Below are 19,160 nucleotides of genomic sequence, written 5' to 3'. Positions count from 1 at the left end.
GTTAACAATAAGAGACACCTGGTCTTCTGATGCCCTGTGATATTAGCCTCTTATATTACATTACATTGCAGAGACAAATAACCCAATAAACACACAATTAACAAACAATAAACAGACAATAAACAAATTCCATGTGTACAAACAACCGTTTGTGTGAATTTTGTGTGTGATTTAATCAGGAACATACATGTGGTTTAATCAGGAACATACATGTGGTTTAATCAGGAACATACATGTGGTTTAAACAGGAACTTATGTCAATAATGTTCATCGCTGTGAGAGAAAATACTTTGTTTTTTAATGACCTGTGAGTCATTGAACCTGTGAGTAATGAAAACTAAAATAATTTCAATTGAGATAGTTATTAAAGATGACTAAAGTGGAGTGATTCAAACCTACAGGATCCCCTCTTAGACCATTCTGTCCCTTTATGCCAGGATCCCCTCTGATGCCTCTGTGACCCTGAAACACACAGGAGGATGATGGGATATATCAGATAGAATACTGCCTCCAGTGTTGCAAACTGGATTTGATGGTAATGAGTTCTAATTGCATACATACCGGCTAATTGTCTGTGTCATTGCAGACATTTACATTTAAAATCAGCATGCTATAAAAGGTCATGCTGAATTTGAATTTGTGTGTGTCAAAAAATAATAATCAAACCAATTGCTAAACAACTGTTCTCTATGATGAAAGTTTAAGAAAGTTGGGTGCATGTCGCAGATGCATTTGTCAGAAAGAGACTTTACATGGTTGCCAGCCTCTCCTCTCTCTCCAGAAGCACCAGCCACTCCAGTAGTACCCTGTATAAAATAAATATCAGATTGTCAATGAACAAACATGTCACAATATATGAGGTGACTATCATAAAACTATCTGAATGTCTTTTTTTTGCTTGCAAAAACTGAGGGAAATAATTGATTACATAAACTCTACATGATTGTCTAATAGTCAGAGACAGAAAAGAAAACAGTCTTGTTGAACAGAATTAGGAGAGGAATTACCTGTTCACCATGAACACCATCTAGCCCATGCTCTCCATCATCTCCCTGTTAAACAGAAATTGGATTCATAAACCATAATGACTCAATTAGTATCATCAATACAGTGCTGTGTTAAACAGACATTACAGTGTACTTATAACAGGATAGTATATGCACAGCATTAAAACTATGAATTGTATACTTTAATGATGGTATATATCATGTATTTTGTTTTCTGTGAAGATGAAGTGAAAGAACATCAATGAGTTTTCTTATACTCACAGTATCACCCCTGTAGCCTCTTCCACCCTGCAAATGTCAACATCCATATATTAATTCTTTCACAGTTTTTACCCAAACCATTGATTCCAAAATATTTTAGAATTCTTCTGTGTACCCTACCTTCAGGCCTCTTCTGCCTGGGCACCCCTGCACTCCTTGGGTTCCATTTGGGCCTGGAGGTCCCCTCTCTCCCTAAGGACAACAAACAGGTGGTTGGACCCTTTTGTCTGAGGGAAGATATATGTCTAACTGCTTCATTGAAAGCAACTCTGAAGACAATCACATGGTAAACAGCATGTTGATGTTTTTATTAGTGATATTTTTGAATTGCATACATCTATAACATACTGTATATACATGCATACACACATACAGTTCTCTGGATTGACTTTCAGACCTATGTCTCCTAGATGATTGCAAAAGATATAAACATCTTAAAAATATAATGTTCCATCCATAATGTCTTATTTTGATCTTAAAAACATCAGTGTGAAAGGCATATTTGAGTTCTATGTCGGGTAAAGATCATAACATCTCAAATACAGTAGCCTATATTGCACTCCAGTTAAAACACATTACCTCGGTCATTTTAACTTTGTTTGACTCATTATGACAAAGTAAGGAGTTTCTGGAATACTTCAGCTAAGCCTAGTTTGAAAATAAGAATGGGACGTTTGAGAGACGCTTTCTGAATGAGCAAACAATCTCTAGAATACGTCTTCCAGCTGTTCCACATATCATTTGCACTCAAAAACATAAAACATGTTTAACAAAACTTCTCATTGCCAGACATTATTGCTGAAATACATCAGCTAGCTAGATTATATGCATGCAAACTAGGCTGTTAGTTAAAGTACCTCTCGTTTTTACAAGATCTTTGTGAAGCCTCACTGGAGTCCTGGTTTTGACCCCCCCATCTCACAAACACATTTACACAGGTATGTAATGATCAATCAAAATTACACTTACAGGACCGCCCTCTTCTCCAGGGTATCCTGCATGGCCCTTTGACCCTGGTGGGCCCTGCTCAGAAGATGACCAACACATTTATTGGAATCACATAAGAAGCACAACACTAATGTGTGAAAGGGTCATAGCACAAACAGGTTAACAAACAAGTAAAGTTTTTTCTTGAATATATATAAGAAATGTGTTTATTTTACACAAGGACAACGAGAGTCTTGGATCTCATGTTGCACCGCAAGTTGTTTAGTGTCATAAGAGTGTAAAATAGAAGAGAAGATTGAACTATGTTAAGTTGATGCAATGCAATGTTTCTTTTATTACATTTGACAGACAATAAACACAGGTGGACATGTCAGATATATTTTCATAATATCTATGAATGTTTAGTGGACTTGTAGTGGATCTTCATGTAGTGTAAATAATAGAACATTATATAAAAAAAGCTATGGTCATGTGAGAATTTCTGAGCCATTCAGTGTGACCTTACCTTTGGTCCTGGTGGTCCTCGTGTTCCTCGAAATCCATCTTGGCCGGTGCACTTACACATCACGCCACAGCACACCCTCTCTGTCGCTGTATCCTACAGAGGTCCAGACAGAATTTACACAGGGTAAAAAGTCAAGCAGGAATGACTCAAAGGTCGAAACAGACAAGCTGAAACTAGACATACAATACCATGCACAAATAGTACATTTTAAGCTTGATTTCACACCAGCAATTGAACCTATACCAAAGTGCCTTTCCCAACTCAACCACACAGTTAGCAATTCCCTCACAAGACCCTGAATGAAACCCTAAAGAGTAACACCAATCATTTGAAACACTCACATTTTCCTTATATTGATTTAATATTTTTACACCAACACGTTTCAGAAGTGTAGTATTTTTGCTTGAAATGCCCATCTGTACTAATGTCTAGTAGAACTCGCACCACAACTACATGGCTTAATTTGACGTGACACAACACGTTACAAATAACGTGACATTGAATTAAATGCGGTTAATAGATCGGTCAATACACTGGAAAATACTAATAGTGTGGGGGTTGTGTGGGGGTTGTGGCGCGACTGCACTAGAATGGCACACTACTGCCCTGTATAAGCAACTGCAAGTGCACACAAACACACATGGATTTGCACAAACGCTCATACACAAACTTACAAACAACTGATTGCGCAAACTTCTACAAAGTTGCAACCATTTATTTAAATGAACTAAGTTATCGCTCATTGAATACGTAGATGGACTACGAGCGAGTTTATGCCATCTGCTAGCTGGTCTGTCCGCCACAAAGAAACACAGAACATTTATTTTGGTTCCTATCTTAATTACACAGCTAATTCCCTGGAATGGCAGTAGGGACACTGGAAATGGTCTGGGCCAGACCACTTTGATAAGGTTGCTTTTTACATACCTAGGATGATGATTATTTGTTGCATAGTTATTTCTTGGTTGTTTTAGCACACTGAGAAATATCATGTTTACTGTATGTTTCAGGGTCTGTCTTGTCATTGTTTGATTTTTGTGTCTACCCTCCTATATATGTTCATTGTTCTGTCTAGGGGAAGTGATGTCTTGTCAGGTATGTGTGTATGTGTGACCCTGGTCCTGCTGATACAGCTGTACCTCTGTTTTTGAGAGGATTAGCAGGTTTTCTTATTAGACTGCTGAATGTTGTCTTCTGCTGATAGAGGCTTAGCAGATTTTTCTTTTTATTAGACCGCTGAATGTTGTCCTCTGCATATTTTGAGGCAGGTCTTTTTGATATTTTTGGAAGAATATTAAACCATATGTGTACCTTTCTGCATTCTGTATTCCCCTAAAAAACAGTAGGCTATGTCTTTTTAGTTAGTCCATACGACTTACAAAAACAATAAATAAGGGCAGGCAAAACAGTATAAATAAGGGCAGGCAAAACTGTACATACAAAACATAGAAGAACAGTGAAAGCTAAAGATTTGCATAAAAAGTTCTTACTATTTGTTTTAGTATGGAGCCATCCACATTTTGCATCCCGATGGCCAGAGGATCCTTGTAGCCAAAACCTCGCCCAAACTCAACCATCTGAAGCTCATGGACATTTTTGGCACCCTCCAGAGCCACCGTCAGAAGTGCGTGCACGCCTGGTTAATAATTACAGGAGCAAAAAACTGTTGAAAACTGTGGGGGGGGGGGGGGGGGGGGGGGGGTGGGCCACTCATGCAGACACTACATTTAGTGTCATTCCATCAATACTACCCTGCATCCATCCAATGTGTACAACACAACATCCTTCAGGTTTCCCATCCCTCTGTCCCATCATGCTTACATATAACCACCCCTATAGCCTCTTTGACAGGAGTGAGGCCCTCTATCAATGGCTCATAGCATTTCTCTTCAGATTTAATTAATCTATTCACAATTTCACAAAGCCTCAACTTTAAGTAGTATCAGCACTATTACAATATGTTATAACATGTACAGTATATTGCCATCTCGGCAGGTCAGCTATGACTTTATAATGAGACTCTGGAAACAACTTGTTGCTTTTATGGTATTGCAGACTCTCAAGAGTCAATAGGGTTCTGGCTGGTTTTCCTCCTCAAATCTGGACGCACCTTTATAAAAGCTTGAATCTCTTTTGCTGTTTGAATATGTACTGCTACTCTAAACCCTACCTACACAAGGTGTTGGATTGTTTTAGAATGTTTCAGACACACTCCAGACATCTTTTGCATCCTTCATTTGGTTAACTTCAAACATGGTTGTCTTCAGACATATATTGTAATAAACATTGTTGATCTCTTAGGTGTAATGTTACGCATGTCTTATGTCTGGCGCCACAGATTTTTAGTACGTCACCAATCCGTATTTTAAGACATACCGCTATTTCTCAGATTTTCAGACTGCAGCTGAAGCTTCTCAATCGAATCATCAATCCCATCAGAGAAGATGATCAGCACCTAACAAACGTTAACAGATCACAGTACAATCAATGATGTGCATGCAGTTCAATTAAATATATGAATTAAATGATTAAATAGGGTAATGTTTTATCCTAATTCATGTATAAATGTATCTGCTTGTTTCACTTTTACTAGTACTTAACTTGCACTTCCAGTAGTTACGTTTCTGCACTTTCTCTATTTCTTATGTAAAAAAAGTATTTATTGTTACACTAGGTCTCTATCTCCGTAGCTTGATTGTTGTCTCCCTTGTACATCACTTTGGACAAAAGCGTCTGCTAAATGACTACATGTAAATGTAAATGTTGTTTCTGACTCTCTCTCTCATCTTCTCCTCCCATCCCTTCTGCACCGACGCCCAACCCCCTTTCTATCTCTCTACCCAGGTGGCCCTTAGCAGATGGGTTCCCCGTGTGTGTGTGTGTGTGTGTGTGTGTGTGGAGTGCCTTAAAACTATTTAAATTTGTATTGGCAATATGTAAATAAAGAACAATATTTTGAGTTGAATTGAATTGAATATGTGTTCAATGACTCTGGGTGTTTTACTGTATAATAAGTGGAACAAAACTGATTAATAATATTTACTGTATATGCATTATGTATAACTACTTCATCTGTTCCTCACAGTTCAACTTGCTTACCTTAACACGAGCAGTTGAACCACTGAACTTTTGTTGAAACGCCATCAGCAACTCGGCATTGAAGGTGATATCCTCGTTTGTATTTAACGCTAGCACCTTTGTCACCACATCTTTGTTGAATATTTCAAAGCCAAAGTCTTCAAGCATTTTGCCCTCTTTAGAGGCCAGATAGAAGCCCATGTTTGTCTTGACACTTGACCCCTTTGAGCAACACAGGCTGTCTAGAGAGGAGATGCGTTCAACGATCTCAAGCAGGTAATTCTTCAGTTTCACTTGTCCACTGAATAGTGATGGTCCGGGCCTGCTGGAAATATCAAATCCGATGCCAATGTCTACACTGCATAGGGTGGCTAAAAAAATTAAATGGAAGTACATGTCAACATAATCACTGACTCATACAAACTAAGAAGATAAATCATCAGCCATCAATCAATCAGAAGGAAAATCTTCAACTCAAATATCTTACGTTGATCATTTTGCTCACAAACACTTTCCACCACTTTTGCCTTGATCTGGTCGAGGACACCAAAGTCGTGCACAATAAAGACCCTGGTCTCATGGCCAGCGATCTGAATCAGCTCGTCCTTGTGGAAGCTGCCCACTCCAATGACAAACACCTCAACATTCATGGCTCTCAGCAACTGAGCCTGTTCTACCACGTCGTCCTGTGAGGAGCCATCCGTGATCACAACAAGGGTCTGCGAGACGCCCTTATTTCTCCGACTTCCGTTTGCTTCCTTGAAGTACCGCTTCCGAGTGAACTCAAGGGCCCTTCCGATATATGAGCCTTGTCCTATTTGATCAATGGCATCAATTCTCTTTTTTGCCTCTTCTTCGCTTGCAGTCTCATTGAGGTGGAACCCTTTTAGCGGGAAGGCGCTAAACTGAGCCAAGGCTACCTGTACAAACTCAGGTTTGATGAGGAAGCTGCTCACCAGGCTTTTCATAAACGTCTTCATGAGGGCGAAGTCATCCACACTGATAGTGCCAGAGCTGTCTGCCAGCATGACCAGGTCCACCTTCTTTTTATCACATGCTAAAGAAAACATGTATCATTCAAAATTATTACACTTAAATTATCAAAAATAGAAATGCCTTTTAAACTGCATTCACGTTTCAATACTTAATTAAACCTTACTTTCCTAAAATAATTCACTTAATATGCTTGACAATCATTTCTTACTGTCAGTAACAATGGCATGTATTCATAAAGCACCAGTGAGCATTAAACATTAAGGGACATTGAACATTAAGGGACATTGAACATTAAGGGGCATTGAACATAAAGGAGCATTAAACATTAAGGAGCATTAAACATTGAGGAGCATTGCCCTAAAATGCTTTTCAGAAAACAAGGCCTCAACTCCGTTAGACCCAGCACAAAGGCATCAGCAGCAAAGAAGAAGAAACCTTGAGCAGAACCTGACACAAAAAGGGGGAACCTATTTGCCTGAGGCCGTTCATTTAGTTTAAAAAAAAAAAGAGGTCTTACCTGGTTTGACGTCTGTACAAAGCTCGTTAGAGATGTTCTTGTGCAGGGAATCCAAAGCATCAAAGTTGTCTACATAAAATACCCTTCTTTTGTCTCCTGTCATTACCTGCAGCTCTCTCTCTTTGGCCCCTGCCACCCCGATGGCATATATCCTGATGCCATAATTCAGGATCTCCTTAGACCACACAGGCAACACAACAGGGTCTGTGGCTGCTCCATCAGTGATGATCAAAAGGATCTGGGTTACGTCTTTGTCACGACGGCCGCCATGTGGTTGCCCAAAGTATTGCAGTGCATACTGAAGGGCAGCACCTGTGTAAGTGTTCCCGCCTGGTTGTGGAAGGTTTGCTATGGCTGTTCGGACTTCCTTTGCTGTTTTGTAGTCATTCAGTGTGAACTTAGACTCTGGGTTGTCGGAGTAGACGATGGCACCAAAACGGACCTGGTCCTCACCAACATCCGTGTTATTCACAAGTGAGGTCATGAAGCGTTGCATGCTCTTGTATTGGGTCCGATTAATACTGCTGGAGCCATCAACCAGGAAGATCATGTCGGCCACCGCTGTTCGTTCGCAATCTAAAAGGGAAAAAAAACAAAACATGTGCAGATGTATGTGTGTGAGAGAGTGTGACTGTGTGAGAGAGACAGTATGGACAGATTCATGTTGAAGATGATTGCTGATACTTATAGCTATAAACATAAGAGCATGACATCGTATAGAGATTGAAATTTAAAGTTAATAAACTGACGATGTAATCCATGAGCAAATACGGAATCAGCCTTGATAAAGAAATATGACTCAAAAGCCCTCTGACATTTCAGATGTCAGATCTCTTTCAGCTTAGGCCAAAAGTAAGTATATTTTCTATCTCATTTTAAATGCTAGTCATTTCATTGGGGACTTCAACCACTTACTAGATTCAGGGTGACAGATCTTAAACAAGATCTCATTCTCCAAAAACTGGAGGGCATCAAAGTCCGTCTCAATATACACCCTGTCCGGGATGCCACTGATCTCCTTCAGTTGGGTTACATTGGCGCCCCCAACGCCAATGGAGTAGATCACAACGTTATTGTCCCTCAGTATCCGCGCAGGCAAGGCCACGGCATCCTGAGCCTCACCATCTGTTATGACAATAAGGATCTTTGGGACATTGGGACGCCCACCCTTTGAGATGTCAAAGTACTGGGAGGTAAAGGTGAGCGCTTGGCCAGTCAGTGTTCCACCACCCAGTTGCTGCATGGCGTTCACCTTTTGAATTAGGTCATTGTGGGTTTGGAGGCTGTTGAGAGTCAGCTCCTCCCTCTGGTAGTTGCTGAACTGCAGCACACCCACGCGCACTGCGTCTGTTCCGATAACCGAGCGCTGAATCGTTTTGTTCATGAACGCCTTCATCTTGAGGAAGTCTTCGGGGTCAATGCTCCCAGAGCTGTCCACCAGGAATATGACATCAGCCAGCATCTCCTTGCATGCTGTACAGGAAAAATCAAAGCTTGATCAAATTAATTCAGTCCACAGAGGCTTTAGATATCAATATTAAGTAATTGGTAAATGGTGATTTAAAAACTTGTAAAGAAACAACAAATTTGGCTCACCTGCTGTAGAGCATATGTCTGTCACAATATCGTCCTTTATAGGTTTGAGGGCATCAAAGTTACTTACAAAGAACTTCCTCTTAGGGTCACCACAAATGTCCAAAAGCTCTTTCTCAATGGCACCCTTTATACCGATGGCATAGATGGTGATGCCCTGTTGGCGTAGCTGTTCTGCTGGCACCACAACCTTGTCATGTGACTCCCCATCTGTGACTACAATGAGGTACCTGGGCACCTCATCACCACGGGCCAGTTTAGCATCCTCAAAGAGTGGGCTCATGAAATTTAAAGCATCTCCGATATAAGTGTCACCGCCAGTTTGCTGGACAGCAGCCACAGCATTCTCCAAAGTTTTTTTGTCTGTGTACTGGGCCAGGTTGAACTCCAAGTTTGGCTTGGTTGAGAACTTGGCCAGGCCAACACGTACCTGGTTTGGTCCAATACGGAACATCTTTATGAAATCCTGAACAAACTTTTTCATGCGGTCAAAATCATCATAGTGAATGCTGGTAGAGTGGTCAATCAAAAAATAGAAATCCGCTTCCTCTGTTTGGACACAGCCTAATAGAAAAAAACAAACAGCACATTATAACTATACAAATATTCAAATGGCAAAAAATATTCCTGATCGCATTTTCATCATATTGCTACTTTCAAGCACTGCAGAGACACCAACCTTGTTTCTTTGGTTTCTTTGGGGTTATTTTTGTGATATCATGACAAATTCTTCTCGTCAGATTCTTCTCCAAGGAGTTAAGTTTTACAAAATCATCAATTGTGAACACATAATTTCTAGTTGGGTAGGAGGCAATCTCTCCAAGTTCTTTAACAGAGGCATTTTTAATTCCCAATGCATAGACATTAACTCCTGACTGGCGTAGTTCCAGGGCTGGGGCACTGACATTGTCATGAGACTCGCCGTCCGTGATTATTATAGCTATCTGTTGCACGCCAATATCACGCCGACTGCCTTTGTCCCTGGTAAACATTTGGTCCTTTGCAAATTTCAGTGCATGCCCTGTGTATGTGTTGCCTCCATTGTATGGCAGCAGCTTTATGCTCTCCAGGACATCAGCTTTGTTTTCAAAAGTGTTCAAGTAGAACTCAACCTGAGGTTGATCACTGTACATAACTAGGCCCACTCTCACAGACTTTTGGCTGACTTCAAGCTCCTTGAGGAGGCCGGAAAGGAAATTCCGCATTAGTTGGAAGTTTGCATGATCAATGCTGCTCGATTCATCCACAATGAACACAATGTCTGCCACTTTGGCTGTTGTACACTCTGTAACACAGATGACAAGAGGAGTGAATGAAAAGCAATGAGTATTCAATCAAATAGTTATCAGAAACTAACTGCATAATACATTTGCTGAAAAACACAGAAAAAAATGAATGAATGTTTGGTCCTCCTGGCTCATTAAGAAAGCACATCTTGTAAAACACTGGGTCAGTGGACCATTGATTTATTTCAGTGGTTGTTATACCAATTTTAGCCAGCAGAGACTGCTATCCGCTAACATAATATCAAGTAGTGACCCAGACAGAGAGGCAAGTGTATGCCAGTGTAGTATACATTTAGATTATATTTTGAATATTAGATTTGGGATCTGCATTTTGCTCATAATGTATGGTGAAACTGGCCACATATTTCAGGAATACAACCCATCATAAATACATTATAATACTACTTACCACTAGGAACTTTGAGGATCTCCACAGAGTCAATAGCAGTTTTGATGTCTTGTATTGTTTGCAGAGGGGTTTGCCTTAAATAGATATAAGGCGTTGTTGTAATGGTGGAAAGTTCATCCATGTCAGCTTGGCCAAGCCCAACAGCAAGTACAGTCACACCTTGGTCTCTGATAACTCGTGACGCTTTGATCACATTGTCATCTGATTTTCCCGAGGTAATGAGCACCAAATACTGTTTATATCCACGGGCCCCATTCTCCGAGGAGAAAAGATTACGGCGGGCATATGTTATTGCCTCTCCAGTGTTACGCATCCGACTACCTGCCAATCTCAATCGTTTCACGTGTTCCACAACATCAGATTTTGCGCCGTACTGGTTCAGCCGAAACTCCACTCTAACAGTATCGCCAAACTGAGCCAAGCTCATGCGATTGCCATCAGTGTTTATGTTGAGTTGGTTGGCAAGTCTAAGAAGAATGGTTCTTATGGCCTGAATCTGTGACTGGGCCGAAGCATCCACAAGGAAGACAATATCAGCATATCTTGTTGCCAGACCTGAAACAAGTCAAAAAAAGAGAGATTTTTTTTTTTACCACAATTATCTTATTATCCACAAAGGGAAGAAAAAGATAATTACAATGGAAATGTATAAATAATGTACCATTTTCACTTTAATGTTTTAGGTCCAGGCAGGCTTTATATAATAAAGACCTTATTAGTCTGTAAGTTTCAAAGGAGTAAGACCACAATTGACTTTACCCTCTGTTTGGATTTCCACAGAGGTGCAAACTGTTTTCAGCATGCTGGCCATTACAGTCTGCAGCTCCTGGTAGTTGTTGATGCCGACCAAGAAACGCTTGCTAGGACTGTTGGCGACAGATTGCAGCTGCGTGGCGTCATAGTTGCCGACACCTATGGCGTAGATGACAACCCCTTGTCTCCGCAGCTCCAGGGCCGGCCCTGCCACGTCATCTGAGGAGCTGCCGTCTGTGATCACGATGGCAATTTTAGGAACATTTTCTCGGCTGCCCCCCTCTGGAGTAAAGAAGGATGTCTGAAGGAAGGTGAGGCCCTTCCCTAAATAAGTTCCTCCTTGACGATACCGGAGTTGGGTAATTTCTTTGAGGACATCTTTGCCATTGTCATGATCCTTCAGCAGGAACTCCTGGTAGGTCTCATCAGTGAACTGTGCTAGGCCTACACGCACCTTGTCTTTGGCCACAGTCAGTCCACTCACAAATGAATGAAGGAACTGCTTCATCTGATTAAAGCTATCATCACCAATGCTACTGGAACCATCCACAAGGAACACAATGTCCGCAATAGTTGCCTGTTGACAACCTGGAAGGATAGAAAGATGAGTAGGTAAACCTCTGAGATACTATAAACTATTGAAGCCAGAGTGACATAGTGATTTCTTTTACAATCTACTAAACTGTTTTAATGACTCCTAACTTAGCTTTACGAATTCTTCCTTAGTACTTTGAGTATTTGTATTTGCAGGATAAGACACTGCACAGCCATAACATCATCTTCTTTATGATAATAAGTGAACAGCACTACCTTGAGGGACTTGAGTGATCTGCCGTTTGGCCTCCTCCACGGTGGTGCACAGCTCCTGGACGATGTTCTGAGAGATGCCCTGAAGAGCGCTGAAGTCAGAGACGCTGTACACATGCTGGTCATGGGGCTCACTGGCCATCTCCTTCAGCTGCTCTTCATCCGCGTCTTTGATGCCAATGGCGTAAATGGTGATCCCCTGATTCTTAAGGTTCCTGGCATGCGGCTCAACGGTGTCCTGCGACTGACCATCTGTGATGACAACAGCAATCTGAGGCACATTTTCTCCGGCGCGGCTTCCTGCTCTTTCCACAAATTGCTCCTTCAAGATGAAGTCCAGTCCCTTGCCAGTCATTGTGCCTCCGCCCAGGTATGGCAGCTTGTCAATGTAGTCGAGAATCTCTTGTTTGTCCTGATAGGTGTTGAGGTTAAACTCAGTGCGGGGCATGTTGCTGTATTGCGCCAGGCCAATGCGAACATGATCAGGAGCAACATCGAAGCTGTCTACCAAAGTGCGGAGGAAATCCCGGATACGCTGGAAGTTCTCAGATCCAATACTCCAGGAGCCATCAACCAGGAAGACAATATCAGCCACAGCCTCCTGTGTGCATACTGGGAGAAATATACACACTCATCAAGGTAAGAGAAAACGCAATCGGATTGACAATTGTAACATTCACATTTTTACCGTATGGTTCGTAGAACACATCTAATCTATCTGTTACATGATGGACATACATGTACCTGTTTTTTGTGAGGCACTGAGGAGAAAACAAGATGCTATGAAGACAGCACCCAAAAGAAAAGGACTCTTTCCCATCCTCACAGCGTTTCCGAAACCCTGCAGTAAATAAGAGGCACAAACGATTTTGTGTGAGAAAATGACTGATATTTGACTCACTAACATGGATTTAAAAAAGGATAGCCATCCCACCCTGCATTTCAAGCACAACCCATTTCCATTTTTCTCTAAGCTGTAAGATAGAAAGCATCTGGCATGCACACACTGTGGATCTGGAGGGAACAAACAGAAAAGACCACTGAGAGGACAGCAGAAGAAACCACAGCTATGTGAAGCAGGGAGATGCACGCCATTTGTGAAAGCCAGCACGCACAATGTGAACAATGGGTTAGTTGAAGAATAGTACATACTTTGTGTGAGATGCACAATTTATTGGGGGTAAATGGAAATGACACTTTTCGATAATGCTCTCAGTATTTAGTTTTTTCTGATCAACATTAAATCTTGCTTCAGTTTCCCTGTTCGAGGTCCAGATAAAAAGATTTCCCACCTGTGACGCTATCATCTTCAGAATTAAACAAATGATCATGAACTGTGAAGGCCAGAGTTGAGTAAATCTTGTTCAAGCATACAAATATGTCAATAGAATATGGTTGTTTTAATAAATTAATCATCCATATATGCACACATTTCCAAAATGATACAGATGTCCTTTATCTTCATATCTCATCACATTTTCAAGTGTACCTGCCTCTTGAATAAGTTCTCAGCTTTGAAACTTGTGAAGTAATTATGTTAATTACTACTACTTGTAATAACTAAGCCAGTATTATAAGCAGCAGCCCAGTCTCGCTATGGAGAGGCTGTACATTTGTGCAACTATCACCAGCACTAAACAGCTGCTAGTTCTCCTTCTCAGTTACTCGTTCAGGAAGTTCTTGCACTAGCTATCAATGTACTATGCCATTCAATATTCTCAAGACCGGCCAAGAAAGCACAGAGGTTTTCTGGAGCCATCCAGATGCCTCCGCAGTGTTGGTATTAAACTTTCCCAAGTCTGTCAAGTTGTCAGCCCTCTCTCACTCTGTGGAGTTCTCATTTATCAAGCGGCAAGACTTGGCGTGCAGTTGAGTGGTCTTCTGTAGGCAGTTGCCTTAAACACATCTGTGAGCATTTGTTACATAATGCTGTGATTTCTTTTGATGTTCAGCATTAGAAAAAAAAACTTAATTTCCTCTGGAGCAGGTCTCACAGGCCAAGAATGCCATCCATCACCACCACGAGGAACAGAGGAAAGGTCCATTTGCATTCTACTCCTAAGCTTGGATGGGGTCTGCTAATGTAAACCACTCCTCATGAGGGGTTATTTCTCTATTTCTATAGGAGAATGAAACTGAACTCTGCAAAGGAAATTCCTGCAGTAGTTGCCGTAGGCCAACTTTGAATGATAGTAAGTAAAAAAATGAATAATGTGGATGTGCTTGCTGTTGTATACATTAGTGGGTGTAATTAGTATTCAGCCAAGTCATTTCTATCAGGCTTGGTGCAGGGTATGGTCAAAATGACCGTGCACATTTTTCTTCCTAGTATCAATCAAGCTCACCTTGAAAAGTAATAAATACTCTGTAAGGACTGTGTTTGACTGAAATTTCAAACTGCCAAAGTAACATCACGTGCCCTCTAAGCCTTTGGGCCTGTGTTTGGGACTGCCATTCCTCCAGATAAGGGCCAGCTGGACACCATTAAGAATGTGTCTGAAAAAAGGGAAACATTATGGGGGGTTGCTGTGGGGTCAATGGCCACAACATCCGTCTGTCATCAGAGGACCAAAGAGAAGTCTACTCCAAGTAATTCACTGTAGGCTTGGATTCACTCATCCAAACCTTTGCATAATTACAACATGTTTATTTATTCTCTACAGGAAGTGGTTTGCCTCTCTACCAAGACTGATGGTTTTGAGTCCAGTTGGCCAGAGTCTAACTACAAACACAACAGTCCGTCATAATCAAAAAGCCGTACACAGTGAGCTTGTTCAAAATTAGACAAGTTAAAACGTTTAGTACAGTATACACAACTCATATGATAAAAATCAGCAAGCGTAAGATGTTGATAAAACACCTTGCAGTGATTAAAACAATAGGTAGTTCTGATTACAAACGGCTTCTAAGTTTCACTTCAGATAGAATAGCATTATCCCATAGTTTGTTCATTAGACAGAATGATTAAATGATAAAAAAACAAAACATCATCAGGCTTTTGCCATCAGCCAATTAGCTGCAAAGACCAGGACAATGTACAGACTATGCATGCCCAGAGGAAGTGTAAGCTCTTTTCATGCACGTACTCTGACATACAAAATGTATACCATCAAAACATTTTCCCTTTCACCATATGAGAAAATGAAGGGGTGCTAATCATCATTGCTAATCATTTCTGATATGCTGACTGCCAGATGTATAGTGGACACAGATGTTTGAAGTTGTGAATGCAAACAGATGTTGCTTGGTTCTCTGTATGTCTGTAAAAAAGACCAGCAAAAAGAGGCCACCCGTGGGCAAACTGAACATGCTTTGAGGTTTTTTGATTACTCAAATAATCTATCCAATGCATGAAGTAAACATCAATTCACTTAGACCAGCCTTTTAGATAAATACACTTTGAAATGCACGTGAGACTTTTTTGATGTAACTAGGCAGATGAAATATCTTTGAATATTTGTCATGCTTTTTCTGCTTCTATATGAAATATGATCAAAGACAGAGGAAACCATTTATGAATGGATGCTGCTCTCAGGCAAGCTTTGCATAGAGAAAGCTATCCTACTGTGTGAAGACGAAAGGTATCTGCCAATGCACATTGGCATACAGAACAGGTGATAAAAAGTTATAGTTATAAATATGGCACGTGCAGAAATGCAGTAGAGAGTACAAATAAATTGCATAAACTGCTGTTGATTCTTTCAGAAAGCTTTCCCGATACACTTGACCGCTTTAAGGGGAGTGATTCTTGATCTGCTGCACACTGTATGGACAGGAAACCCTGGTCGCCCACTAACATAAGTGCTCCTATGAACTATGAACTAGGCATGTTGCTGGACTGCAAATGCACATTAAATACCACAAAGCCATGTTTTTTTGTTTGTTCATTTCCATCTAAAACATGACCGGTTGTACAGCTAGTCAGTTTGATAATAATCTCCCTTTAAACACAAGCACTCAACACTAAGCATATGCATTTACAAATAAAATGCAATCAGGCACTATACTAACTTGATTGAAAGGAACCCTTTAATTAATGTCAAGCATCAAACCGGACTTAGTGATCCAGCATTTACTTAGGTTGATACATCCCCTACACAGGAAACCGACGCTGCATTTCTTTAAAGGAACAAATGTATATTTGTTATATTGTATTCCGCAGATATTCATTCAAACATGTTCCTGTGAAGAATATTAAAGATGAGCATTTTTTTTTTTTTTTACAGTTTTAGGATTTCATAGTGAAAGAGAGCCGGCGTTTTCTCTAGTAAACATCTTATTAAATTCCCTGAGCCAGTACATATTTTGATTTTCCGATGTTTAGGGTAGCTAATTGGCGATATCCTTGGAACAGGTAAAACAGCTAGGATTATCTGACATCATGAAGGTTTTACTGGTTTAACCTTTCCTAGACATTTAATATCCTTTTGCAATAAGACAAGTGATCTAACACAATCTTAAGAATAGATTTTCCAATTCCCGTTGAAATACTACTAAATCTCGTTTAGTCCTGTTCGTGACTCTGACTTGCTTAACTAAATGTGTATGACTAACGTGAATATACAGAATTACAGGTGATTATCTTCTCTGGTTAAGTTTAACTACACAGCTACTCCTGCTAATTTGCAACATCGACACCAAAAGGAAACAGACTAGAGTTCACTTACATTGGCTGGTGTACGGTTGATAAACTCCGTATTCTTGCTTCCTAGCCTGGGTCTCAGATTAACTAAATGTGGAGAGGGTAGCACTCACTCACACCCCGCCCAGATATGTAGGTCTTTCGTAATAAGGAATCATTCCCCTTTTCTCAAGCATAGACTGTATGGATGACGCTTTACTTTTAATAGGATCTCCTCATAAATCATTAAGGACGTTTTATTGGTTTGTTAACAATTGCAGCTGAATGATATGGTGAAAAAAAGATGGTGGGTATGCCAAGTTAATTTGCAAAGTTTTGCACGGCTCTTCTAAAGTAGGCAATCAGTTTCAGTTGTGTGTGTTTCATGAGGAACTCAATAAATTAGTCTATGCATTGGGGAGAGTCTTCTTTTAAGATGTAAGGTCCCAAATCAACGACAGAAGTAGACCTGTATATGTAACTTCATATTCCTGTTCTTTGAGTTTACAGTGTTTGACGACATCAAATTAGGGCTTTATTGATGAAATCCACATGGCTGCTCTTTTAAGATCAAAGATCACATAACTGAACAAGTGCAGGATGTGGAGCTTTTTGCATACAGGTTCTACACAGTTGGACTAAATCAGCAGTAGATATGATGCTATCAGCCTACATCACTGACCTTGTACAGCCACATTCAGTCCAAAGGTCCCTCAGATCCTCTACCAAAGGGTTTCTGCATGTGCCACGCTCACGGCTCAATCAGGACATTAGATCCGCCCCCTCTATTTCTGCCTTCAAAAAAGATGTCTGCTAAAAACCCAACCCAAAAAAGATTTCTGCTAAAAACCCACCTTTACTCCCTGGCCTTCCTTTCCCCCTGAACTGTTAACCCCCTGTTCTTGCCTATGTGGGGTGTCCTGTTATTGTAGTATTGTTATACTGTATTATTTGCCTTTTAGTGTCATTGTAAAGCACTTTGGTCAGTTTATGCTGTATATAAATGTGCTCTATAAATAAAGCTTACTTACTTACTTACTTCACTTCTTGAAGCAGATCTGTGCATCACAATCCACTTAATGCTTAGGGCATGACATGTTCTTATAGAAAATGCCTCAACAACCTTTTTATATATCCATTTTATTTGAGCAAATGAAGCGGAATTTCATTGCAAAATATATTTGACAAGGCTTGGATTAATACGGTGTTCATGCCTAAGGCTTTTCATACCTCAGTGCAGTTGGACTCTGATGGTTTGAAAATAACCCCCTTTTTCCAAATGCGGCTGTACCCATACAAATTTCTGCTTAATTACCCTATCCGATTATGGCAGTAGCTGAACTGATCACATCAGACAGGCTTGCATGCATAAATGCACATGTAGGCAGACACATACAATAATAATTTGATCAGATTCACCCTTTCCACTTAATGTTCGTAATGGTTGAGTGGAGCCCATGGAAGGTATTTGCTAACGGCAAACATGCTAGTTGTGGTGCATTTTTAAAGGGTCCAAAAAGTACACAGACCACAATATTTCAGCAGAAATTAAAGGCTTATTTATGAGTACCTCATTAATGTCCAATAGTATAAAGATTGGATGTGGAAAGTTGATTTTAACTAATGTCACAAGTGAGACATCACGTTCCATTGAGAAAGAGAGACACAGAGAGAGAGAGACAGCCTTCCATTTCTTCCTTCATGCCATGGATCTGTAGTTAAACCCAAAAAGCTTCAGGCTGACACTTCAAAAAGCTTGGCAGACTGACGCTTGACCCTTATTTTGGCTTCATGGCATTATATATTAGGGAATTTAGGGTTTGTAACGAACATTTTATTATAACATCTAAATTCCAGAGCAGACAAATTTGTGTTTTCAAGAAAATCCAAGCATTATTGTTCCTTGCAACTAAAATCTCACCTGCTGCATGAGATGAACTGGATGGACTAATTATAATTGGTGTAATTCTTTGCAGTTCTTAACAGGTACTTGCTTAAACAAGTATATAGATGTAGTCCTCAGAGCGCAGATTGTGCCTTGGGGTGCTTTTATACCCCTAAATAATGGAGAATGAATGGGTTTCATTCTTTTTGAAAATAACTGAAAAAAGGAGTGTTACCTCCCGCACCTCCCCATGCATGCATGAGTGCACACACACACACACACACACACACACACACACACACACACACACACACACACACACACACACACACACACACACACACACACACACACAAACACACACAAATACAAACATACACATGCGCGCACACAAAACTCACCCTTCATGGTGAACAAGTCACAGCCCGCTCCTGGCTCCAGAGTTTCCCTTGCACACAATGCTTAGGGAAAGGAGAGAAGATGACAGAGTGCTT

At 40.5% G+C, this 19,160-nt stretch overlaps 1 protein-coding gene across 1 annotated transcript in view; it reads right to left on the bottom strand.

Annotated features, from left to right (window-relative positions):
- The window catches only part of col6a4a (collagen, type VI, alpha 4a), a gene marked incomplete at both ends in the record, with an annotated part of 29,677 nt that extends 16,697 nt beyond the window's left edge, over window positions 1–12,980 (bottom strand). Inside the window, 19 exons of the mRNA XM_080857798.1 lie at window positions 400–462; window positions 753–806; window positions 1,008–1,052; window positions 1,269–1,295; window positions 1,389–1,460; window positions 2,238–2,291; window positions 2,722–2,814; window positions 4,212–4,357; window positions 5,098–5,176; window positions 5,821–6,170; window positions 6,287–6,856; window positions 7,313–7,888; window positions 8,228–8,785; window positions 8,909–9,469; window positions 9,585–10,190; window positions 10,601–11,155; window positions 11,360–11,941; window positions 12,164–12,772; window positions 12,905–12,980. Of these exons, the coding sequence (XP_080713924.1) occupies window positions 400–462; window positions 753–806; window positions 1,008–1,052; window positions 1,269–1,295; window positions 1,389–1,460; window positions 2,238–2,291; window positions 2,722–2,814; window positions 4,212–4,357; window positions 5,098–5,176; window positions 5,821–6,170; window positions 6,287–6,856; window positions 7,313–7,888; window positions 8,228–8,785; window positions 8,909–9,469; window positions 9,585–10,190; window positions 10,601–11,155; window positions 11,360–11,941; window positions 12,164–12,772; window positions 12,905–12,980 (5,676 nt within the window). The remainder of the gene's footprint in view (window positions 1–399; window positions 463–752; window positions 807–1,007; window positions 1,053–1,268; window positions 1,296–1,388; window positions 1,461–2,237; window positions 2,292–2,721; window positions 2,815–4,211; window positions 4,358–5,097; window positions 5,177–5,820; window positions 6,171–6,286; window positions 6,857–7,312; window positions 7,889–8,227; window positions 8,786–8,908; window positions 9,470–9,584; window positions 10,191–10,600; window positions 11,156–11,359; window positions 11,942–12,163; window positions 12,773–12,904) is intronic.
- Window positions 12,981–19,160: the final 6,180 nt, after the last annotated feature.

This window comes from Sprattus sprattus, assembly GCF_963457725.1.
Source record: "Sprattus sprattus genome assembly, chromosome: 19".
Classification (NCBI taxonomy): domain Eukaryota; kingdom Metazoa; phylum Chordata; class Actinopteri; order Clupeiformes; family Clupeidae; genus Sprattus; species Sprattus sprattus.
Note: the sequence above shows the minus strand (reverse complement) of the source record. Positions and strands in the feature narration are given on the sequence as shown.